We start from the raw sequence: 24,522 nt of genomic DNA on the forward strand, positions 1-24,522 counted from the left end.
GTCTTGTGTCCATTGGTTATGCTTATATGCATGCATACAAGTCCTTCCGTTGATCTCTTACCCCCCCCTTTTCCTGCCCCCCAACCCTCCCCGGCCTTCCCGCTGTAGTTCCACAGTCTGTTCAATGCTTCTCTGCCTCTGTATCTATTTTTGTTCGTCAGTTTATAATGGTCTTTATTATCCATAAATGAGTGAGATCATGTGGTATTTATCTTTCTCTGACTGGCTTATTTCACTTAGCATAATGCTCTCCAGTTCCATCCATGCTGTTGCAAATGGTAAGAGTCCCTTCCTTTTTACAGCAGCGTAGTATTCCATTGTAAAATAAGGCGGGGAGGGGGGCAGGTGGGCGGTAATCAACCAAAGACCTCTGTGCGTATAGGCGAAGCCCCGTGGGCACTGACAACAGGGGGTGCAGGCCTCGGGGGAGGGAAGGAGGTTCAGGCCTAGGGGGTGGGGGACGCGGGCTAGAAGGGCCAATGGGAGAAAAAAAGGGACAGATGTAACAATTTCAACAATAAAAACTTAAAAATAAAATAATAACATTTTAAGATTAAAAAGTAAAGTATCAAAAAACCGAGTTCAAAGGTACCCAATAGAAACCCTTGCTCTCTGTCATTTCCCCAGGAGTTCTAACCTGACCCTGCCACACGAAAGATGGCGGCGCGGGCGCGGCGTCCTGCCATAGAGATGCCGGCCTAGAGGAGCCCTGCGCGGCGCCTGTGCGCGTGCGCCCACCGCCCGGCCCCCCCCCCTCCCCCTCCCGGAAAGGAGGCGGGGACAGGGCCGCCGCCGGGAGCTTCTGCGCGGGCGCGGCGTCCGACCATCGAGATGCGATCCTAGAGGAGCCCAGCGCGGCGCCTGTGCGCGTGCGCACCACCGCCCGGCCCGGGAGAGGAAGTCGGGGGCGGGGCCGGCGGCGGGAGCTGCGGCGTCCGCGCGAAGATGGTGGAGGAGGAGCAGGAGGTCCGCGTGGTCCGCTGCGGCGGCAGCGAGCTCAACTTCAGGAGGGCGGTGTTCTCCGCGGATTCCAAGTACGGGGCTGTGCGCTGCGTCGGGGGGCCGCGCGTGTGCGTCCCGGGGCGGGGGAGGGACTGTCAGATGCCCGGGCTCGCCGGCGGCTGGTGGGGGTCCAGGCGGGGTCCGCATGCCGGACCCCAGGGCGCGCGGGGGGTGCGGGCTGGGGGCGCGGGTGCCCGGGTGGGGTGACAAGAGCGAGACACCCTCAGTCCCGGCCACCGCGGGCTGGGGCGCGCTGTCCGCCCCCGATGGCCCCCCGCGCGGGCAGAGGAGGGCTGGGGGGCGGGCCCACGTGTGCCGGCGGGCGCGGCGCTGGAGAGCGGCCGGGGCGATGGCGGGGGCCGAGTCGGGACTCGGAGCCTCCCCGGAGCAGGTCCCTCGGCGCTGCCGGCCCGCGGAGGAGACGGGAGCCCCTGGCAGCTGGTGGGGAAGTGTCCCTGGCGACCGGGAGTGACAGCGGGCGTCGGCCTGGCCCTGGCCCGGTTCCGAGCAGGGTCCCTTCGTGTGCCCCGGCGCGGTTCTTATTGTGACGGTGCCGTCCGTGCTCCCCTCGGGGAGCCTTTACCTGGGAGGAGACCGGTGCCGCCGCCGCTGTCACCCCACCCCCCGCCCCCTCGGCCCCGTCTCCCGCCGGCTCCGTTCGCAGGCTGCCTTCGTGGTCGCCCTTCTGCCGGCCCGGGCCCGGCTCGCGCCTCTCGGCTCTCGCACTCGTGTTCCCCGGCGTGGCCCGTGTGCCCGCCGCTCAGGGACGGGTGTGTGCCCCGTCTCTGCAGGTGCCGTCTCTGCAGGTGCCGCCTGAGTTATTTCCTTGCTGCGCTTCGTTTCTTGCCCAGCCCTCACTCCCACACCCGCAGAGCCTCTCGAACCCAGGCTCCCGCTGAAGAACATCCGCTTCTGCTCCTCATCCTCGGGGATGACCGAGTCCCGCGTGACAGGCAGGCTCTTGGGGGGTGTTCACACGTGTCTGCAGGCTCGGTGTCATCCTTAGGGCACAGCAGCACTTACGGCAGTGGTTCTCAACCTCGGCTGCACATTAGAATCACCCGGGAATCTTGTTAAAACCCTGATTTCTGGGCCTCATCCTCCGGAAATTCTGGGGTTTTTTTGTTACTAATGTTGTGGCCCACCCCATAACAAAGAAACAATTTCCGGAGGATGAGGCCCAGAAATCAGGATTTTACAAAGATTCCCGGGTGATTCTAATGTGCAGCCAAGGTTGAGAACCACTGACTTACGGGGTGTGTGCTCTGTGGCTAAGCGCGCCTTCACCCGCATTGACCTCCTGGAATCCTCATGGGAACAGGACAGTGTTATGTGCCTTTTACAGGTGGTGACGGTGAGGTTGGGGGGCGGGGGGGGGGGGGGGGGGGTGTTAAGTGAATTCTCCAGCATCATTCAGCCAGGGCATGGGAAAGCTGGCTTCACTCCCACGGTGTTTGACTTCAAGTCACACTTGTCTGCCGCACCGTGCGTCTGTTGTTATTCAGAGTAAGCAAGCACACAGCTCCTCCCGGGTCTCCCTGTGAGAGAGGAAGTCTGCCATCGCCCCTGTGGTGGGTGCGGTGAGGGAGCCGGGCCGCCATCCCGTCCCTGGAAGCACAGGGACTGCTGCTGACCAGGGGGGAGGTGAGGGGGGCTGTGTGGAAAGGCCCTGCAGCGAACGTCCAGCCGGAGCAGAAGGAAGGCGCTGTGCAGAGACCGCGGAACGTGCAGAGCATGGGGCTCCTTTGGGGTGCATGCAGGCGGTTGGAGGACCAGGTCGTCTCCTTTGGGGGTGCATGCAGGCGGTTAGAGGACCAGGTCGTCTCCTTTGGGGGTGCATGCAGGCGGTTAGAGGACCAGGTCGTCTCCTTTGGGGGTGCATGCAGGCGGTTAGAGGACCAGGTCGTCTCCTTTGGGGGTGCATGCAGGCGGTTAGAGGACCAGGTCGTCTCCTTTGGGGGTGCATGCAGGCGGTTAGAGGACCAGGTCGTTGCCTTTGGGGTGCATGCAGGCGGTTAGAGGACCAGGTCGTTGCCTTTGGGGTGCATGCAGGCGGTCCAGCCACTGTTGTTGCTGAGGGTCGCAGCTCGGGAAGCCTTCCTCTGGGGACGCATTTCAGTGTCGTCGCGGGGAGTTTTGTAGGCAAACAGGACCCCCATCTCCAGGACACACTGCCTAGGGGACCCGTCTGCTGGTTCCAGGGCGTCTGTCTTCCGAGGGGAGAAGGCTGTTGGAGTTGTGAACCACTGACGGGTCAAGTGAAAAAGGGGTTCCAGACCCCGGTCAAACCCCCAAAGGCCTCAGGAGTGTGGGTCCTGCCCTGCAGGCGGTGGGCAGCATCGGAGGATTTAGTTTAGTTTTATCTGAGGAAGTGCTGTGGGCACGTTCACAAGATGCGTCTGATGTGAGTATGAACGGCACATTGCAGGGCACACCTGGGGACAGGACGTCAGATGCCCAGGCCGGAGGTGGCCCTGGGAGCGGAGAGGAGCACCAGCCGCTGGGAGGCGTGTCCCAGAGCTCGGTGCTCATGTTGATCTCGTAGACAGTTGCTCACAGCCGCGCGGTGACTGCCTCTGGCCACAGCAGGTGCACGGAGTGTTCGCTCTGTGGGCCAAGCGTGCCTTTGTGCACTGGTCTCAGGGAATGCTTGGAAGATGCAGCCTGCTCTCCGAGGGGGACATGAAAAACCAAGTGGCTCAGAACCGATGACAGGTGTGACCCCGGCCGGCATTCGAATAGTTACTCTTCTTACTTTATAATAATTATTTACTGGTTCATTTTACCCAGTTAATTTATAAGGCCTCTGAGGTTCAGGCAAGGTCTGTTCAACAAACGGGATTGGACATTGGGAAACGGAAGAGAATAACGCCCCTGCCCTGTAGGGTCTGATGGGCAGGTAAGGGGGGGACATACGTGTAAGCAAGTCCTTCCAACACGAAGTGAAAACACCGCCCTTTGGCCTGTCTTCTGTCTGTTATGGAAATAGTCAGACAAGTGTCCCAACTCTCACCATATTAACAGTTTGGCAGCCTCTGCCTCAAACTGTTGTCTGGGAGGAACACGGACAGTAGAGGCTGGCTCTCCATAGCGGGTGTGCAGCTCCTTTTCCTCTCGTTGCAGGTACCTCTTCTGTGTGTCTGGAGACTTCGTCAAGGTGTACAGCACAGCCACGGAGGAGTGTGTGCACGTGCTGCAGGGGCACCGACACCTGGTGACGGGCCTCCAGCTCAACCCCCACAACCATCTGCAGGTGACGAACCGTTCGAGATTGCGTCTTTTCATGGGCTTATTGTGGCCGGAAATACTGGAATTGAATTTGACGGGCAATCTGTCCAGGTTACAATCAGGAAAAGAACTATGTGGATTTTCTGATTCAAGATAGTTTCACTTTTTAAAACGTTTTTGTTTCCCCCTCACCCAAGAATATGCATTTTATTGATCATTATTAAAATAGGGTCACCGCCCACAGCTGTACAATCACTGTTACTGAGAGGCCAATAGCTGGGACTTGAGGGAGGGCTCTTGGCTGTCTGACCTGACCCTCGGGGTCTGGCACACACTGAGTTTCCTGACTGTAGGTCTTCTCGGCTCCCCTTCCTGCCTGGTGACTGCCCACATCCGGAAGGGGCAGCGAGGACTTGCGTTTCTCGAACCCGTTTGACCTCTGAACTCTTGTTTCCAGAACACACGTTTTAAATGCTGCCTAAGGGATTGGTTGTGTAGATCTTAGAGATGCGGCTTCATAGTGTTGTTGCAGAGCCACCTCCTGGAGGCCAGCATCTGGACAAGAAGGGCTTCTCAGTCGGGGCCGGTCAGTTCATGTTAGGACAGACTGGGCCTCCGTCGCCCTCCACAAAGCAGCTCTTCTCAGAATTGAGGAATAAGAACTGTCGCTTTAATTCAGTGCCTAAGTCCCAGCCGAGCTACCAGAGAGGCGCCTCGGGTATAAATGCTTGTCTCGCTCTCGTTTTTGACCAGGCCCCACTCCTCTGGGTGGGTCACAGCCACCTGGGAGGGACTGCTTTTAAAAGGATGTGCAGCCCTGGCCTCCTCCCCCGCCCCGGAAGGTGGCGGATTCGATTCCGGTCGGCACACACCTCGCTGTGGCTCAGGTGCCCGCAGGAGGCAGGCGAGTGACCCCATGTTTCTTCCTCCCTCCCCTCCCCCCCCCCCCCCCCCCCCCCGAAATAAAAGTGAAGGGACTTGCATTGTCATCCACTGCGTTGTCACAGGAAGTAGGACGTAAGGGAACGCTGAGCCGCTCTTGAAAGTGGTGGTGGCTTTTCCGCAGGGCAGGCCTTGCATCCTGCTGCCCTGAGGGTGTGAGAAGACACGCTGTTGTCATCTGTAGCATTTGCGGTTTTTGTAGCAGGAATATCCTATTATTAAAATTGGAATTTGTGAAGGCTGCATTACTAAGTTCCATAGCAACATGAAAAACTACACATTGCATAAAAGATCTGTTTCTCGGAACCTCAGGTTAATAAAATTAGAGGAGGACAAGTTTACCAGCAGGTTCGGTGAGGGGGGTGTGCCGGAGGTTCTGTGGACTGGAGTCGCAGTTTTTGCATTGACCATTGTTTTAACGGTGATAGTGTGTTTGCCTTATTATATTTTACTAATCCATGTTCATGAGTCTAAGGTTATATGTAGTTGCAATGTGTATTTTTAACTTAATATAAATATTTTACTTGAATAGAAAATATTTTCTTCATCATTTTGTATTCCTATTCTCCAATTCCATGTCCTCATTGGTAGAAATCTTAAAATTGCCACTTTCAAAAATATCTACCATTCTTTACCAACATTATAAGCAAAATGTTTTCACAATAACAGCAGCAAGGACACCCCGTGTCCAGTGGGACAGAATGAGAGCAGGTGCCGCCCAGGCCTCCTGGTGCTGCGAAGCGAGGGTCCCCGCTGGGCGTGTGGGTCCTCGCTGGGCGTGTGGGTCCCTGATGGAGCGAGGGTCCCCGCTGGGCGTGTGGGTCCCCGCTGGGCGTGTAGGTCCCCGATGGGCACGTGGGTCCCTGATGGGCACGTGGGTCCCTGATGGAGCGAGGGTCCCCGCTGGGCGTGTGGGTCCCTGATGGAGCGAGGGTCCCCGCTGGGCGTGTGGGTCCCTGATGGAGCGAGGGTCCCCGCTGGGCGTGTGGGTCCCCGCTGGGCGTGTAGGTCCCCGATGGGCACGTGGGTCCCTGATGGGCACGTGGGTCCCTGATGGAGCGAGGGTCCTCGCTGGGCGTGTGGGTCCCTGATGGAGCGAGGGTCCTCGCTGGGCGTGTGGGTCCCTGATGGAGCGAGGGTCCCCGCTGGGCGTGTGGGTCCTTGCTGGGCGTGTGGGTCCCCGATGGGCACGTGGGTCCTCGCTGGGTGGCAGTGTGATAGGAAGCAGGACACTGAGGTCGTCCCGGAGGCACTGCCTTCCTGCCGCGCCGATGACAGCATTTGCGACACACAGGAGGCCGCACAGCCCTGAGCGCTTTCACGTCCGCCCCTCCCGGACGGAGGGTGGCCTTTCCCCCATTGACTCCACTTCTCTGAGACAAATAATGGATTCGTGGACAAAATGCCTTCTGTGTTAGCATTTAATTCATTTGCTATCTTAATGGAGTTCCTTTTTTTAATCAGTTTTTTACTGTGTTTACCCTTTTAGCTGTATTCTTGTTCCTTTGATGGCACAATTAAACTGTGGGACTATCTAGATGGCATTTTGATAAAGGTATGTGGATTGATCTTCCATTTTTATTATGTGAAAGGAATGGCGACATCATTTAATGATCTATTACTCCCTTCTGTAAGGCCAGATGGCATTCCCAAACCAGTCGTGAAAGGCATACCACAAAGCAAATTTGACTCTATAAAAACTTTAAACTTTAACAAAAAATGAGCAATAAAATGAAGACAATATTTACTAAAGATATGCAATAAACTTGAAGATGTGCTTAACCTCGTGGGTAACTAAAGAAATGTAAATTTAGACGTAAAAGTGTGCCAGCATTTTCCCACCAGTCATGCTAAGTTAAAGATTGAAAAAAGCCTAACGGTAGGAAAAGTGTAGAGAAACATGCTTTTGAACACAGCCATGAGAACCAAGCTGAAAGTGAGTACCTTTGCTCCAGCAATCTCCCCTCTAGGCATCTCTTGATGAAAACAGTGCAGGTACATGTCGTCCTTAAAGCACTGTTATAGTAGAAAGAAGAAATTGACTGTGACCTTGATGTCAGTTAATATTGATAACTCATTCAATAGAATACTATACAGCCATCAAAAAGGAATGGCAGGTTCTATATGTATAATTTGGAAGGTTGTTTGATAACTGTGTGTTGTCTTCTCTGTGCCAGGCACTCTTCTGATGTGGGGGTTACATGAGTGAGCAAAAGGGACAGATCCCTGCCCTTCGTGGAACTGATGGTGGGGGGGTGGGGAGGCTGAACAGCGTGGCCTTTTCTCTTCCAGACTTTCACAGTGGGGCAGAAACTTCACGCCCTCTACACTCATGCGCGTGCTGAGGATTCTGTCTTCGTTACGATAAAGACAGAGAAGCCAGGTACGGTCTACTTCACGTGCTCTGCTCGACACAGGCCTTCCGTGTGAGAGCTTCTCAAATGCAGGAAAGCCTCCGCGGCCGTGTTGTAAAGCGCTGTGGTGTTCAGAATTCAAATGCAGACAGCTCTGAGGTGGCACTGGGCAGGCAGCCGATTGGCTCACGGCTCATTAGCTGAGTGAGTCCTTTCCACAGTTCTGTGTGTTGTTTTGCTTTGTTTTAGCGTTTTTTTGGTGGGGGTCGGCGGGGGAGGAAGGGACAACTTTGCCAGTTGTAATATATCATGGACTTTCAAGTAACCAGAGAATAGTCAAAGCTGTGGCAGCTAGATTTTTTTAAGCTAAAATTCATTTGGTGTCAAGTCTGTTAGTGAATATGCATTTTATCTATCAAAATACTACATTAAAAAACAAAAAAACCCAGTAAGTTTAGTTTTCCATATGTAGTCATCTCTAAAGGATATTCCAAAAATGTTCTGGAAATGGCAACATTCTAAAACAAGTTGCCTTCTCAAATGACTGCTTTAAAGATAACAGTCTTCAGTATTTAGATTCTGTTTTGTATGTAAACACGTGGATTCTTAATGTCTGTCCACATGCTTACATCCAGATCAGATTCCTCGTCTCCCTGACAATTAACAGATTCACTGGTCTGAGGTTTGGCCTAGGAATCTGCGTGTCAGTAAGTTCCCAGGTGGTTCTGCCCACTCGTATTTGGCAGCCACTCTTCATACTCACCCCTGACCCCTCGGCTGGGAGGGTCGGTGCCCGCAGCTGGAACAGCTCTCTCTCTGTCAGTGAGGCCCGTGGTCCTAACACGGCTGCACATGGGAACCACTCCAAGGAACTAAAAATACAAGATCCAAAGAATCCAGCTGTAAAGTGCATTTGTCAGGAGGGCCTAGAGTACTCCCTTGGCATCGAATGACTCCTCGGAACGGTGAGCGGTTCCGTGTGGGGAGAGCGGTCCCGCCTCTGCAGGGCGCTCGCGAGTGGCCCGCTCCTGTGTTAGATGTGTTTCAGCTGGTCTCCGTGCGGCTGCCCCGCTCGCCCCGCCAGGACGCCGAGGCCGAGGAGCCCTGCCTGGTGCTGGACTACATCAGCCCCTCGCCCAAGTGCGTCACCTTCGGGAGCCAGGTCAGCTTTCTTCCGTTGGTTTCTCTTTTGTACCTGAACTCTCTTTCCTGCCGTCTGTCCTCTCAACATCTTACGTTACAGGGGTTCATGCTGCCTCGAGCTACAGTATTTCTGTTAGTAACTGAGAGGTCTGTGTCATCTGGAGCATGTGTTGATGGGATAGGTTTGTAGGACCATCTCATTGTATATATTCTGTGTTATTGCTCTTGTAACACTAATTGTCCAAAACATAATCAGGGTTTTGGCATCTGCACTGTATTTCTGCAGAAAAAGGTTATTGTTACAACATTGACTTTTGTGACAAGAATATTTCTTCCTCGAGTGCTGACTGTTTGGGCATGTTATCTTCTGACACCAGGGAGAATACGTCGCTGCCGTGCGGGACTTCTACTTGTCTGTTTATTTCTTCAAAAAGAAAGCCACGTCAAGGTGAGCATGCCCTTTGACGGCACTTGTCTCGTGTGCAGTGGAGTGAGGGCCCGGCATCTTCAGACATTAGCCAGCGGCCTCTGCTGTCATTTCTTAGGCCCGTGCAGATCTGAAGCTAACACTTAGCTTCAACAAGAAATGGGAGCCAACTTTGCCCGGGCAAAAAACAAAACAAAAATCACTAAAAGGACTTTATTTTAAGGTCCTGCAGTCAGTTCTGAGAGCCTCCCGTTTGGGCTGATAAGGGCGAGAAATCCCTTTTACTTAATTAGCTACTTACCAAGAGACTTGAATAATCAAGAGCATGTTGTTTTCTCTTAGGTTTACTTTGTCATCGTCGGGAAATAGGAAACACGCCAAGAACAACTTCACATGTGTAGTGTGTCACCCGAAGGAAGACTGCATAGCGACAGGGCACAAGGACGGCAAGATCCGCCTCTGGTCAGGCGGTGAGGGGAGGGGAGGGGAGGGGAGGGCAGGGCGCTGGTTTCTGTGCTGCTTGTGTTGGTCTGCAGGGCGGCTGCCTCAGTCAGGGGGGTGGGGGGGGTGGCGGGGAGCAGCACTGGGCCCGCTGCATGGGGACACCCCCTCCCCGTCTGTGCTTCTGTGCATACTCCTCAGTGCACACACACACTGCTTTAGGGAGAGGAAGTGCTATAGTCACTTTACTGAAGGGAACTTTTTTGTCTGCCTTTAAGTAAAAAGGAAAGAGTGGCAGTGACAGGAAGGGGATATCTGCATAGTAGGACACCAGGAAGGCCTGCTGCTCCTAGAAGTGACTCAGTTACAAATGGAAATGGACTCATTGTACTTTTTGGACATTAGGACCATAAGCTTGATACTGTGACTTATTAGTTTGTGCGACATTTAACATACACCTTTGGTGAAGTTAAAAATACTGGTGTTTCTCCAATAGGAGGGGTTTTGATGATGAGAAGAAGTACACTTACACATGTCTGCATTGGCACCATGACCTGGTTATGGATCTGGCTTTTTCAGCGACGGGTAAGGGCACATTTAGTAGTTTAAGGTGAACCTTTGAAGCATGTGAATCAAGTACTTTAATTCTGTGTTTAGAAGCCTTTCTTATCTTAGGATAAGATCATGTTGAATCAAAGTGGGAACAGTGTTCCCAGCCCCAGAGGGAAGTGTCAGTGTTTTACCCCCTAACGCGTTTGCTGTCGACTCGCTGGGGCCCTGGGTGGAAACTGAAGGCCCGTCAGGTCCGCGTTGCTGAGGGCCTGCCTCCCGATGTAGGGCCTGTCCCTTGTGAGCATCTGCACCTGTGGTTTCCCCTGTCCTCCGGAAGCGGGTGGTGAAATTGACTTATTTTCCAAGTGTTGAAACCACTGCACGTTCCTCTCAGTGAATCCTTGGGTTCCGCTCGGTCCTCGTGTTTTGGTTGGGAGCCTCGCCGGTCGTGAGATGGGCCTGGAATTGCTTCCGGTGTGCTTGTTTGGTGCGGGGCTGTGCTTGTGCACAGATTGGGCACGTTCTCTTCTTTTGTTACCGGAAGAGTGAAATGGGTTTATTTCTTCCTGGAGAAGCCATCAGGCCTAGAGGGTGCTTGTTTCTTTCTGTTGTCCTTGTTATCGGAGGAGCTGGTCAGCAGCAAGCTAAGCAGATGCCAGTGGGAGGGAAAGTCCCTGAATCGTGACCTTGGTCTTGGTTTAAGAGATTAAAAGAGGAAGGCACTGGTGTGCACATTTACAAAGACAGTTCAGTGCTCGCTTCGGCAGCACATACTACAATTGGAACGCGCAGTACTGCGCAAGGATGACAGGCAAATTCGTGAAGCGCTCCATATTCTGAAAAACAGTAGATCGTTTCTCTAACATGGCCAGAAAAATTAAATGCTGGGTATGCTTCTCTTTCTGTTTTTCCCTCTCCAAACACCGCCCTGGCCTTTGTGCGGGAGAAGGCGGCAGCCTGCTGAGCGGCGGCCGGGAGTCGGTCCTGGTGGAGTGGCGCGATGCGGCCGAGAAGACCAAGGAGTTCCTGCCACGCTTGGGGGCCACCATTGAGCACATCTCAGTCTCGCCAGCGGGGGACCTGCTCTGCACCTCCCACTCTGACAACAGTACGTCCGTCCGCACTCCTACCGTTAGTGCGATGCCTCAGCCACCTGCCACCTGCAAGGAAGGGCAGATGGAAGACCTCAGGCTGGTGCAGAGCAGCCTCGCCTTCAGGAGCATTTCTTTCTCCCATTCTTCCTCTTTCTGTCGCCCCCTTCCGCCCGAGATGCCACCACCATCTAGTATTTTCAGAATGGTTGCCAGCTGTGGGCTCAGTGTGTTTGGTTTTTGTTGTGCCACTTGATTTCAGAACCGTTCGTGTGGAATGAATGGGGTGGGGATGTGGAGGAAGGGCTCTGAGGTGGGCCTTGGTGCTGGCCTAGGCACCTGCGCTTCCGGAAGAGATGGCTGTGTCGGGGGCGAGGGCTGCTCTGGCAGAAATGGAGGGCTCTGCTTCCTCCAGAAGCTGCGCTCGTCCTGTTCCCACGCCACATGGAGAGCCCAGAGCCGCCGCCTCCCCTGCCCTCCAGCGGGCACCCTGAACGTACAGTCCTGAGCAAGCAGGGACCACCTAAGAGGGAACGCTCTCTTTCGGGGCATACGACTTCCCAAATTAACACTTAAAATGCACCCATGTGACACTTAAAAGACAACGTACTCGGTTGTCTTATATTCTGATATCCAGAATCACATAAGCCCAGTTGGTTTTTTTCTAACTGGAGGCTCTGACCTGTTCATGGTGAAGTGTTTTGTGCCCGCAGAGATCACCATCATTCACCGGAACCTGGAGGCCTCCGCGGTGATCCAAGGCCTGGTGAGAGGTACTGCCAGCGCGGGGTGGGTGGGGGTGTCCGTGCAAGGTGGGCGTCTGTCTGGCTTCAGCTGCTGTGTGTCACTCTTTTTGCAGACAGCAGTATCTTGACTGGCTTGATGATTGATCCACGAACTAAAGCGTTGGTTTTGAATGGAAAGCCCGGCCACTTGCAGTTCTATTCTCTCCAGAGTGATAAGCAGTTATACAACGTAAGGTTCTGATCCATTAACTGCCTTAAAGCGAGTGAAGCTCTGCAGCCCCCCAGGGCCCTGGCCACCACGCGCGCTCAGCAGCACTCGGTCGCCTGCAGCTGGTCCTGGTGTCCGTGGCTGCTGCTGCAGCCGCTCTGTCTGTGGTCGTGTTTTCAGACTAATTAGCTGCACACACATCTGTGCCTCAGGCCACAGGGACCAGGATGAGAGGATGTGGCTCGCAGTGCAGACATGCCTCCTGTGATGGAGCGGCCATGGCACACTGCAGACTAGAGGGAGGCCTCCTGAGACCCCCCTAAATGCATCAGCGGCCCGCCTCTCCTCTGTTCCCCACGGGACCCTTCACAGATTCTGTCTGAGAAGCTGTGGCACCTTCTCTCTCTCCTCTCACCTGTCAGCCCTCAGAGAAAGGAAACTTCCTGGTCTTTTTACTACCACATTTCTGCTGAAATCCTGGAGATAGCAGGCACTTCACCCGTGTAGTAAACAGACCAGGAAACGGCTGAGAGAAACAACAGGGAATAAAATGCTGGGCTACTCACAGCAGTTCTATCTTTTTTCACTTTTTAAAATCATCCTTGAATGCTCTCACATGCATGTATTTACATTAGTAAGCGTTTTGCATGTTCTTAACCCATCAGCTAGACATTGTGCAGCAAGAATACATCAACGACTACGGCCTGGTCCAAATTGAGCTGACAAAGGCTGCGTTCGGCTGCTTCGGTGCCTGGCTCGCAACCGTAGAACAGCGTCAAGAAAAGGAAGGGGAGCTGGAATTACAAATGAAGCTGTGGACGTACAATAAGAAAACACAAGGGTAATGCCACTTTGTAGCCTAGAATTTCAAAGTAGAAAACATGTTGTTTTCTCTCTTGTGGTTTTACTTCTTGGTCTTTAAGATGCTGTATTTCGATTAGTTTTAGATTTGGAGTAATGGGGAGGCATGCTTCTGATAGAGCCGTTAAGCTTTCTGCTCTGAGAAAGCACGGTGTCCCCCCAGGTTATCAGTCACCTCACAGCATAAATGAGAAAACATGGGGAAGTGACACCCCCAGGACCTGAGTCCTAATTCCAGGCAAATCCAGGATTAGAATCTGAACGTCAGCTCGTTGCTCCTTCATCACGCTGCCTTGGGGAACATGGCAGTGTAGGCGGCGGGGTGCAGTTTCTCACGCCAGGGCCATCCAGCCCTTTATCAAGTCCTTCCTGGGTGCCAGAGCGAGGCTTCTGCTTTTGCGCCCACAGAACACGGGGGATAAGCCTGGTGTCCATATCCCCAGGGGAGGGAGCAGGCCCCAGTCACCCCCTCGGAACCGGAGCTTTTTCCAAAGCACAACGCCGTCCTGCCGGATGTCCTTCACAGAGCCCAGGGCCGGCACGGTCCCTCTTCCCTTCACTGCTCCCGGGAACAGGCGGGAAAGGTGGTTTGGTGATCACATAATAAATGCTGACAGGGCAGTGGGAGTAGGTAGTTTTCTTTCTGTTTTCTTGCCACAGTGGGGTCTTTCATAATCATTCCGCCATTTGCTTATTTTCAGAAGTAGCTCAGGAGGCACTGTGGGCTAGTGCAGTCGTCTTTCGGGGATCATGTTTGGTGACCCCTGTTTACACTCACGTTGTACCATTAAGGTGACCCGGTGCTCCATCCCCTCTGCATTGTGGACGCTGCTCAGGACAGAGGTGGTGTCAGGACTGCGTGTCGCGGCTGAGAGATGGCAGGCGGCTGTCTGTCATTCTAGGCCAGTGATAGCGAACCTTTTGAGCTCGGCGTGTCAGCATTTTGAAAAACCCTAACTTAACTCTAGTGCCGTGTCACATAGAGAAATTTTTTGATATTTGCAACCATAGTAAACCAAAGATGTATATTTTTGATATTTATTTTATATATTTAAATGCCATTTAAACAAAGAAAAATCAACCAAAAAAAATGAGTTCGCGTGTCACAGGTTCGCCATCACTGTTCTAGGCCCTTCCAGAGATGCTGTTGTAGGATACAACAAGCATGTCAAACTCACAGCCGGCGGGCCGAAGGCTCGTTTCTTGTGTGAGACCCCAGGTGAGGTTGGGTCGTCGTCCAGGTGTGAGGATGACTTGGCGTCTCCTTCCTTCCAGGTTTGTTCTCAACACGAAGGTTAGCATGCCCCACGAGGACCGCATCACCGCCCTGTGCTTCTGCAACGCGGAGAAGTCCGAAAGCCCCACCTTGGTCACGGCCAGCAGAGACGGCCGCTTCAAAGTGTGGGTCTTGGCAGACGACTCTGACATCTACAGTAAGTGGCTCACACAGAGCGAGTCTAAGAACTGATAGATTTATCTCATGAGCCGCACCCTCTGGCAGGGCACTTAAACGATGTAGGAGATCACGCTGTGACGTGCCTTTCCTCCAAGCCCATACTTTTTAATGACACACTGGACTGCTGGGTGCTGGCTGATCTGTTCCATTTGCAAGAGGCCAGAAAGGGCTCGGGTGTGCAGCCTCCCGCAGCCCCACCAGGGGGCGGTCGAGGTCTGTGGGACCAGCATGAGCTGCAGCTCAGCCCGTGCTTGCAGCCTCCTCACTAGTCCTACCAGACCGCTGGACCGATTTTTCGGTAATTTCCACACAAAGGTGGAATATTGGCGCTAGATGAAAGGTAGATGAAAGGTAGACCTATTTTCTACAATGTCTCCAAGTTCCATCTTATTCTAACCACTTGTTTGCATGTAACTAACATTTTTCTCTATCATGTTGGTTTTTTCTCTTTAATGCTCAGGAGCCCAGGTATAGGGGACAGTGAGGTTCAGGGCCTCAGGACTGGTAGGGCTAGGGAGCAGGGTCCTGTTGTGTAACCTCCCACACGTTGCTCAGCCTCTGTGCCGTGTCTGCACCGTGGTCCGTGTTTCCACAGGAGAGGCTGTGGGCTGGACCTGCGACTTCGTGGGCAGTTACCACAAGTACCAGGCAACCAACTGCTGCTTCTCTGAAGACGGCTCGCTGCTGGCCGTGAGCTTCGAGGAGACGGTGACCATATGGGAGTCCGAGAGCTGGGAGCTCAGGTGCACGTTCTGTCAGCGAGCTGGGCACGTACGGTAGGTGAATAATGGGGGAATGTGAAGTACCTTTTTCTAACATTTAAACAAGTCCTTGTACATGAGCTCTAGAATAATGCATGCCTCGGAGAGGCCGTGGGCCGTGGGCAGCAGCTGAGCTGAGGGCGGGAAGCCAGGCCTTCTCTGCAGGTAAACCAGGTGCTGGAGTCACCATTTCTGGAACCAGGAGTGACATCTCCTTCCAGGCCTGCAGATTCTTTTCTCTGTCACCACCGCGTCATGTCGGCTGCCTCATAAGCAGCTGTGCCTGAGCCTCGGGGTCCGGGCGGTGCTGACCCAGCAGGGTCCCCCCCATGTCAGGGGACAGCGCTGGGGACGAGTGGCAGACGGCGAGGACATGGCTCCCAGTTCCCAATGCGTCCGATTCTGAATTCACTTTGTAAAACTTCAGGGTTCACAGTGCAAACGCCTCTTTAGGTAAATGAGCACAAAAAGGGGTTTTGTTAGTGTCTGTACATTTCACATACACTTCCTGTGTGTGTTGTTATACCACGAAGCACAGTAGGGAAAAGAACTGGTCATCAGACCTGTTTCTCTAAAGCAGCAGCACACCCAATTAAGCCTTCCTCTTGTGCTGCTTCATCCCTGTTTCTGCAAGATGATGATGAATAAAGCATGGTCGCTAGGCCCAGCTGAGCGGACGTGCCCAGGGCTGGACTGACTCGCTCGTGTGGTCCTCAGGCACCTCTGCTTCGGGAGGCTGACGTGCTCGAAGTACCTTCTTGGAGCCACTGAGAACGGGACCCTGTGCTGCTGGAACCTGCTGAGCTGTGCACGTAAGACATCTTTCCTCTGGACGGGCAGGAGCCCAGGCCTCTAGGGTTTCTGGGTTGTAGCCTCACGTCTGGACCCAAAGACAATGTGATTTTCTGAGTGGGACGTTCTGAAAGGCGGAGCCCAGGCCTGCCGCAGGCGGGGTCATGGATAAGCGGCCTGTGGTCGGTGAAGAGGCTCAGCTGCCACCCCTCTGGCAGTGCCTGCAGCGAGCGGCCTTCTGCTGCCCCTTGTGCTCCACCCTCTAGTTGGAGCCCTGTCCCCGCTCCTCCATATGCATGTCACCCGCAGTGTCCCGGCCGCTTGCCGTCTGAATGCCTGCCATACCTCCTGGCAGAGGTGCACTTAGTGGGTTTTACTTGTGGGAATACATGTCGGAAAGGCGTGGCGGGCGCTTAGCAGTGGCTGGGTGTGGTAGCATCTTTGGTTCTCTGCAGTGTCTCTGGCTAACGTTTTGCCCAGGTTCGGTAGCTGCAGGGAAGGGGAGCATTGCATGGTGTGTGGAAGGAGGGCTTTGTCCTGCCTCCGGCCTCTGCAGCTTCCACACCTGTCCCTGGTCTGCCGGCGCTTTCGGAAGCACGACTCCCTTCTCCTGGGACAGGGGAATGGCTGTCCCAGAAAAAGGAAGAGTGCCCGCTTTGAACGACAGGCTTTGAAGCGCTTCTGTCAATAGAAGTGAATCGCTTTTCCCTTCTCCCCAGTGGAGTGGAGCACAAAACTGAACATCACAGTGATGGAGCCGGACCCGCGCTCAGAGAACGTGGCCGCCGTCTCTCGGTCCTCAGGGGGTTCGGACTGTGAGTACAGATCACGCTGGCACAGGAGGGTCTGTAACTTAGTTCTCTCCTAACGGCTGAATTACAAGTGGGTCACACCTGCCTGCCAATCAGAGGTCTGAAGCCTCTGAGCCTGAGGCCCTGCCCTTCCTTGAGTCCCTGTCCCAGTGCCGAGTGCTTTGGGCATCGTGCGTGTCCTGGCGCATCGTGCAGCCTCGCGCCCCAGCACCTCCCTGCTGTCCTGCAGGCAGCCCCGAGCTGGGCTCGCTGCCTGTCCTCTGCTCAGCTCTGGGTTCTGGAGCTGGGTCCTTCCTCCTGGTCACTGTGGCCTCGCTCCTACCTCTGGACACACAGGCGTCCAGGAGGTGTTTGCAGGATCAGAGCTTAAAGCAGCCATGATGGTTATTGGCGAGGGTGGCACCAGCCCGAGGCCAGAGCTGGCCCTTGCGAAGCGTGTTGTCTGTCTTTCCCTCTAGTGTTCGTGTTCAAACCGAGTGAGCCGAGGCCGCTGTATGTTCAGAGGAACATCTGCAGCGAGGAAGTCAGGTGGGGAGTGTTTGTGCCTCGAGACGTCCCTGACGCGTTCACCTCGGAGGCGCTGCAGTGGCTGAACCGGTCCCAGTTCTACTTCCTGACGGCGTCGCAGGTAACCGTCCTCCTCCGAAGGCTCCCTCGTGACTCAGCTGCTGTGCTGTGGGGAGGAACAGTCGGCCGTGACAGGTGCCTGGTCCTGTGGTAGGATTGCTCCCAGAGGAAGGCGCCCGGTGTGTTCAGGCAGCGGTGTTCTCTGTGCCGAGCCCCGCCTCGGTGACCGCCCTCAGGCTCTTGGGTGGATGCTCATGGCTCAGCACAAACAGCTGGCCTCGCTGTCGCCCGTTAACATCTCACTTAGATGTGCCCTCCACAGTCATCTCTCCCGGCGTTAACTGGTCTCTCTTTGCAGAGCTTACTGACATTCAGCTCGAAGTCTCCAGAAGAGAAACTCACACCAACAAGCAAGCAGGTATGTGGTGGCCGCTCACGTGCAGCCGCATGGCTTCCCTGCACAGATGGGTTCTCGTTAGAACGCAGCCTCGGGAAGCCAGGCCTCCCCTGGCCCTGAAGCGAATTAAACCCTCCTCACAGCGCTGCCTCGGGAGGCACATTGTTCCTGACATGCAGTTGGTGTGTGAGTCCGTGCCGGGTGCTTGTGGCGCAGAGGCGACCCATCCCCGAGACTTGTCGGGACAGCCCTCCCCACGCCCCGGCCGAGGCCCGGTCGGCGCCTGTCTCTGAGGAACACGTGTGCATTGCTAACTCTGGGTTTACCTGTGACTCTGAGCTGTTGAAATGGAAGTTGTAGCTCTTCTCCACACCCCCACCCCCCACACGTACACATCCTCATATACCCCTCCTCCCTCCCAGTTTCCCAGGAAACAAATCTGAAAATTGGTCAGGTCAGTATTCATGATGACAACCCACTGAACACAATTCCTCGGCCAGCCATGTGGCAATAGGTGTTTTCCTTTGTAACCAACTTCTTTTCTCTGGCGTTAATGATTACCTACTTCTTTTATTTGCCTAGTTTTCTGTTTACTTCTCACCTAATTCGCTCCAAACTACCCCAGTTGCCAAGTCGTAGTGGTATTTCCAGACACACTCTACGTCCCCTTTCGGGTCTTGAAGACACAGTGCTGAGCCTTCTGACCACTTCCACCTGGCTCTTGTTCTGTAAGCCTGAGGCGGCCTCCGCCCGCGCCAGAGCCTCGCCTCGCCTCTGCTGTCAGAGCCCGTGGTCCCCGGCTTCGCCACGCCCTGGCGTTGGTGCAGCACGTCCTTTGGGGCCTGGGAGGTCAATGGAAGACCTTCTCTGTCGGAAAGTTTTCCTTGCTCCTGCTTGATTGGTTGGCTGGGTATAGAACTCTTGAGTTGAAAGCCATTTTCTTAGAACTCTGACGGTCTGCTCCTCTTTCATTATAGTTTCCACTGTCACTAGAAGCCCAGACCATTTACTCACTGAATTCATTCAGCAACTTGATCACCTACAGTCTAGACCAGCCGTGGGCAAACTATGGCCCGAGGGCTGGATCCGGCCAGTTTGAAATGAATAAAACTAAAAAAAAAAAGACCGTACCCTTTTATGTAATAATGTTTACTTTGAATTTATATTCGTTCACACAAACACTCCATCCATGCTTTTGTTCCGGCCCTCCGGTCCAGTTTAAGAACCCATTGTGGCCCTCGAGTCAGAAAGTTTGCCCAGCCCTGGGCTAGACATTTGAGATATGTCAGCGAGCAGAGCTAAGCCTGTGGTGTTTGCATTTAACAGGAAGATGCAGACAGCAAACACAGCATGACATAAGTTCATAAGCACTATTCCAAGTGATGAGAATATGAGGGAGGACTAAGGAAGGGGAGTGGGGTACTGCTTGCCTTGTTAGGGGGTACAAGTCAGCCTTCATGAAAGATGGCTTTTCCTCAGGAAACGGGCCTCCTGATGGGTTTTAATCAGACAACTAAGGAAAAACCAATCACTCCTGTGCCTTCATTTCTGTGTTTGTTTTCTAGAATTCCTGTTATTTATGTGTTGGCCTTCTAGACTGGCTGCGCGAATATTCCTCTTTATGTCTCCTGTTTTCTGGGAGACATCCTCGTTTTTATCAGCCGATGACCTTTTTCTCTTTCTCGCATCGTCCGTTCCATCAGGGTTTCTAGCCCTTCACAGAGACCCTATGTCTGTGGGTACCGCTCCCTGAGCATCTGCAGGCCTCTGCAGTGTAAACGGGGTGCTCTCGGCTCCCCACACACAGCGTAGAGCCACGGTCGCCTTCCTTCCGGACCTCACGGGCCACCCGTTGGCGACCGCGGCCTGGAGCTCTGCTTTCTCGGGCCTGTCAGTCACTTCCCCTCCGCCGGCCGCCTGCTTCCATGGCACCTTCCACCCAGCGCTGGGTCTGCCTTTGCTGCGTCTCTGTGGCCCTGGTGGCGGCAGTGAGAAGTGGTGTTTCTCTGCCACCTAAGTGCCCCGGGCAGCTTTCCTCCGTCAGTGGCTGCGGGGCCTCGGCTGCTGTGCCGGTGACATGAGAGACAGGCTGGGGCGTTCTGAAGGTCTCCCGCCCCGGCCTGCCTTCTCGCCCTCTGGCTGAGCTGCCGAGTAACTGCCCTCGTCTTCGCCCTCCCAGCTGCTGGCAGAGGAGAGCCTGCCGACCACCCCGTTCTACTTCATCCTGGGGAGGCACAGGCAGCAGCGGGGGGAGCAGGCGGACGGCGCCTCGGAGAGCGAGCTGGTGCAGCTGCCCCTGACGGAGAACGTCCCCGCCATCAGCGAGGTGAGTGGCGCCCTCAGCCCTGGAGCTCAACTTTGTGTACACGGGTCTGCCGCAGGCGACCTGTCAACTCCTCCTGTGCTGTGCAGCTTGATACAAACAATGCAGATGGCACAGACTGGGACTTCACACTCTTGGCTGAGGGAGGCGTTGTCTGCATGAAGGTGGGAAGGGAGGCACAGTTTCCCTCTGGCTGGTTTTCTCTGGGGAAAACCTGTTGTGTTTGGTTTGGTGTTGACTCTTTAGGTGAAACCCTGTTTTCTGTCCCTGCAGCTGCTTCACACCCCCGCCCACGTGCTGCCCTCGGCCGCCTTCCTGTGCTCCATGTTCGTGAACTCCCTGCTGCTGGCCACGGAGGCCAGGAGGTAGGCGCTGCAGGGGGTGTGGGGGGCGGGGGGTGCCAGTTACCCCATCTTAGGATGCCCTTCCACGGATCTCTCTCTCTGCTTTAGACTTCACGTAACGTAGGGTTACGAAGTCAAGTAGGTAAAACACATTGAACATTTCTAAGTGTTAGAAAAGAGGCCTTTGGGATAGGTTTTAAGGACTTGATATGTAATTCAAAATTACACTTTTTGTAAATTCACCTGCTCTTTTATAATAGCCTATAATTTTTAAACTGCACACAACAAGATTTTTCATTTAGTCTGTGTGATTCTATCTTTACGTAGATATCTTAGAGTTATTTTTTTACAGACATTTATATGTAAATAGTAAGTTTATGTTTTATTCTGTTAAAGTGCTGAAGAAATGCCTGATGATGTGGATATGGAAGAAGAAAAAGAAAGTGACAGTTCGGAGGAAGAAGATGCTGTCACTGAGAAGGTGCAGCATGCAGACCACGCGGATGTGGGGGATGACCTCCTACAGCAGCTGTCACAGCTGTCCAAGTGCGAAGAGAAGGAGCTGCGCAAGCTCCGGAGAGTGGACTACAGCTGGGTGACTGCCCCGTAGGCCCTGCAGGGGGGGCTCTTGCACTTTTTCTGTTGTATGTTGATGTTCCAAAAACACCTAAGTTAATGTCGTTTCCGCTTTTAAAATAAATGTTTACAGGATTTCTTTTTTAAATAACTGATCATATGCTTTTTGGACTGAAGGGTCCCTGGTTCAATTCCAGTCAAGGGCACACGGCCGGGTGGTGGGCCTGATCCCCAGTAGGGGGGATGCAGGAGGCAGCCCATCAATGATTCTCTCTCATCATTGATGTTTCTCTCTCCCTCTCCCTTCTTCTCTGAAATCAATAGAAATGTATTTAAAAAACAGAAAACACCAGCATCTGGAGGGCAGCAACACGAGGTCTGCTTGTACTGAGTCCAAGAACTTCACCTCCTTTCACCCAGGTCAACTGCTTTTCACCAGAGTCTGTCCTCTGCATTATGTGGAAGGAGTGAAGCTGCTGTGTGTTAACCACTTAGCATCTGGAGGTTTCTGGTTCCCTGATGCACTTCTATAAAAACTAGAGTAAAAGTAACACAAGGAGGCAGCTGGGTAAATCCAGAGCTCACCCCCTCCCAGGCACACATCAGCATTGCAGCCAAACTATAGAACCGTCACTGAGCCACCTGAATGACCACCTCTCAGCATTCCTGTCCCTAAGGATACAAACAAGCCATGTGGAGACAGGCAGGGGCTCAGACACCGTCCAGGCAGGTCCTGCCTCCACAGGGTGGAGACTAATAAACCTGAGGGACAGCTTGGCCTCCCAAGTGCCCCCTGGGAAGCGTTAGGGACCCTGCTGGGCACCTGCTGGGCAAGAGTCCCCATGACATCAGCTTTGAAAGCCAGCGGGATGGGGATTCGCTCCAGAGACAAAGGGAGAGCCTTCGACAGACCGGCCCAGCACAGAGGCAGCACCGAGCGCCCGGCAGGCGGGAGGGTTAAGTGGACTGGCTCTGCGAGGGCTGTCGGGCAGGCACCTGTGAGCTCGGGACGGAGGGAGGGAGCCAGGCGGCACCGCTGTTCTTTTGTGGACCTCTTCTCCCACCTCGCTGGCCCGACCACACAGGCAAACGTCGAGTCTCCTCCATCGACCTGGCTAACTGCTGGCCTGCCCCACCCAACCTGCCCCCAGCCAGAGCCTCTTCCACCGGCCCAGACACCACACAAGCGGCAGCAGCTCAGTGCACTGCAGCCTCCCAGAAGCCACAGCCTCCACAGGCGGAGGCCAGCCTCGGCTCACACCAGCTCCCGCCAAGCAGCCCCAGCCCAGCACAGGGCCCAGGCGTAGCTGGCACTGGGCTCCCCCGAGGGGCCCACGCTGGACAAGCGGCGTCCAGTCTGCCGTGCCATGCAGCTCCTGCCCAGCGGCCCCAGCCCAGCCCAACAGCCACCAGCGTCACCTTACGTGGCAGCTCCTGCTCAGCAGCCCACGCCGAGCCCCCAGCAGCTCCACGGCTGCACGCACCAGGCAGCCTCCCCGCGCCTCGCCCGGAGGGCTGGTCAGCATCCATTTGGTATTGTCACCCTCCCCCTTCCCCAGGGAGTGGGACATGTTGGCGTGATTACAAATGAATTCCATGATGACGTTTCCATATTCAGACACTGACATGGTGACATGGCACCTCCAAGTGTAAGAAACACTTATTTGGGGCAGTTAGATATAAAAGGTTTTATACTTTCCAATCAAAGGACACAGTAACCTTGAAACGTGTCTTTTTAAAATATTGCGTAATTTGAATAATTGCTTGTAAGTAGGGACTTAATCACTTTTTCTAAAGAGTTGCTCACTCTTACACGGAAACATGCCAGTCTTGTGGGGGAGAGTCATGACAATTCCTCCTCCAACACAGAAACATCCCTAACACAGCTAGACAGGCGGGGGACTCGGCCCCTCGAGTCCTCCTCGTCCGGACCCCTGTCCCGAAGGTCCCTGATGCTGTCCTCCGTTCTCTTCCCACAGACGCTCCCCATCACAGGAAGTGAGCCTGAAGACACTCGCCTCTGCACCTCCCTCCCTCATCTAAGCCATCCCGCGAGGCATGAGCTAGAACATGTTGCTAACATGGTGGCTAATGGACCTTACATAATTCCAGCTTTGTACTAGGACTGCCGCGGCACCTTTAACAGAAACCTGTTAGCGAAACAACCGTGCGGCGTGAGTCGATGAAGCCCTCTGACTGGCACTGTTTTCTGAGGCCGCTTCATCCGAAACCTCCTCCTGCAGCTGTGGGTTCCTCCGCTACCTGACAGGCTTCCTGATGGCCGTGAAGATGGCAGAACTATCCAAGTCCAGGTCCTGTGGCTGCCCACAGCCCTGAACAAAACGGTAAAGGCAAGACCGGAGGCCGGAGGCTCCCAGCAGATGATTCATCACCAGATGGAGGAGTGGGAGGAACTGGGGTTTGATGGTGTATCCATGGGAGGCGATGTGAGTAGAATAGGATCAACCTGCGAGAGACAATCAATGAGTCCATGGCTCAAACTGCTTCTGTTTTTCTATAACCAGGAGCAAACAAATCCAGCAGAGGGATGAACTGAATTTCGTAAAGCTTCCTTTAAGTCAGTCTTTTAGCCACATATTTTGCTTGTTAGTAGCAGTTTTACTAGCAAGAGTCAATTGTTAATTTTTTGCATGTGTCAACTGGTATTTTTTTGAATTTTTATTTTATTTTATTTATACTTGTGGGCATAAAGGGACAATCCATGGACACAGACAGTGTGGTGGAGGCCTGGGGTGGGGGCGGGGCCGACTAGAAGAGGTCAATGTGGGGGGGGGGGGGGAGGAAAGAAAAAAGAGCAAACAATCTCTGACTCAGTCCCTCCTTCCGAATTGCAGAATTAGACAAGATGCTCTCCCCCACTTTGCCCCTCTGATCACAAACACTAGATGCCAGCGTGGTGTGTTGTAGCCCCACCCACACCCATGCCCCCAAGGCCAAGAATCTGGTCGCACAAGTGCTAACCATGGGGCACCGTGTATGAGCCACAGTCATGGCTGGCTCAGGCTCCCTCCTGAGGCCGGACGCACCTCCGGCCTGGAAAGGCCGCAGGAGGCAGAGCACGTAGCTCACAGGGAGAAGTAACAGGCCCCAGCGCGCCCAGTTCCTCCCATTGTCCGCGGAGCCCAGAGCCCTTGCTGCGCGGTGGTGGCCTCTCTCCCGAAGGCCCAGCACGAGTGCTCTGGCGAGGAGCACTTCACATGGGAACGTGCTGCTGCAGGCTGGCTCCCTTAGGAGGACTCAGCCGCCTGCGCCCTCAGCAACGCCTGCCGCAGCGGTGGATGTGAGTGCCGTGGCCCGGCTTTATCAGGAGAGCAGCGTCTCATCCGGGCAGACACTGGTCCAGGAGCCAGAAGCGGCTGCCTCCAGCTCTCCTGCCAGCATCTTAGTGCTCGCAGTCAGGTTACTGGGGGCTCTGACTTCTCATCTCTGAAAGGAGGGAGTTGTGCCCGGCTGGTGTAGCTCAGTGGTTGAGCGTTGA

At 54.4% G+C, this 24,522-nt stretch overlaps 1 protein-coding gene across 1 annotated transcript; it reads left to right on the forward strand.

Annotated features, from left to right (window-relative positions):
* The first annotated feature begins 945 nt into the window (after window positions 1-945).
* WDR75 (WD repeat domain 75) lies at window positions 946-22,302 on the forward strand. Its single transcript, XM_070421669.1, has 21 exons — window positions 946-1,034; window positions 4,126-4,255; window positions 6,662-6,727; window positions 7,465-7,555; window positions 8,564-8,688; window positions 9,047-9,117; window positions 9,439-9,558; window positions 10,034-10,122; window positions 11,039-11,197; window positions 11,894-11,953; window positions 12,040-12,155; window positions 12,800-12,975; window positions 14,271-14,428; window positions 15,047-15,227; window positions 15,930-16,024; window positions 16,724-16,819; window positions 17,275-17,444; window positions 17,742-17,801; window positions 19,960-20,106; window positions 20,377-20,468; window positions 20,844-22,302. The coding sequence occupies exons 1-21, from the start codon at window positions 946-948 to the stop codon at window positions 21,055-21,057; spliced, it is 2,505 nt and encodes an 834-aa protein (XP_070277770.1). The 3' UTR covers window positions 21,058-22,302.
* Window positions 22,303-24,522: the final 2,220 nt, after the last annotated feature.

The sequence above is a fragment of the Myotis yumanensis genome, unplaced genomic scaffold (assembly GCF_028538775.1).
Source record: "Myotis yumanensis isolate MYYU_CA2020_CCGP unplaced genomic scaffold, mMyoYum1.0.hap1 SCAF_8, whole genome shotgun sequence".
Classification (NCBI taxonomy): domain Eukaryota; kingdom Metazoa; phylum Chordata; class Mammalia; order Chiroptera; family Vespertilionidae; genus Myotis; species Myotis yumanensis.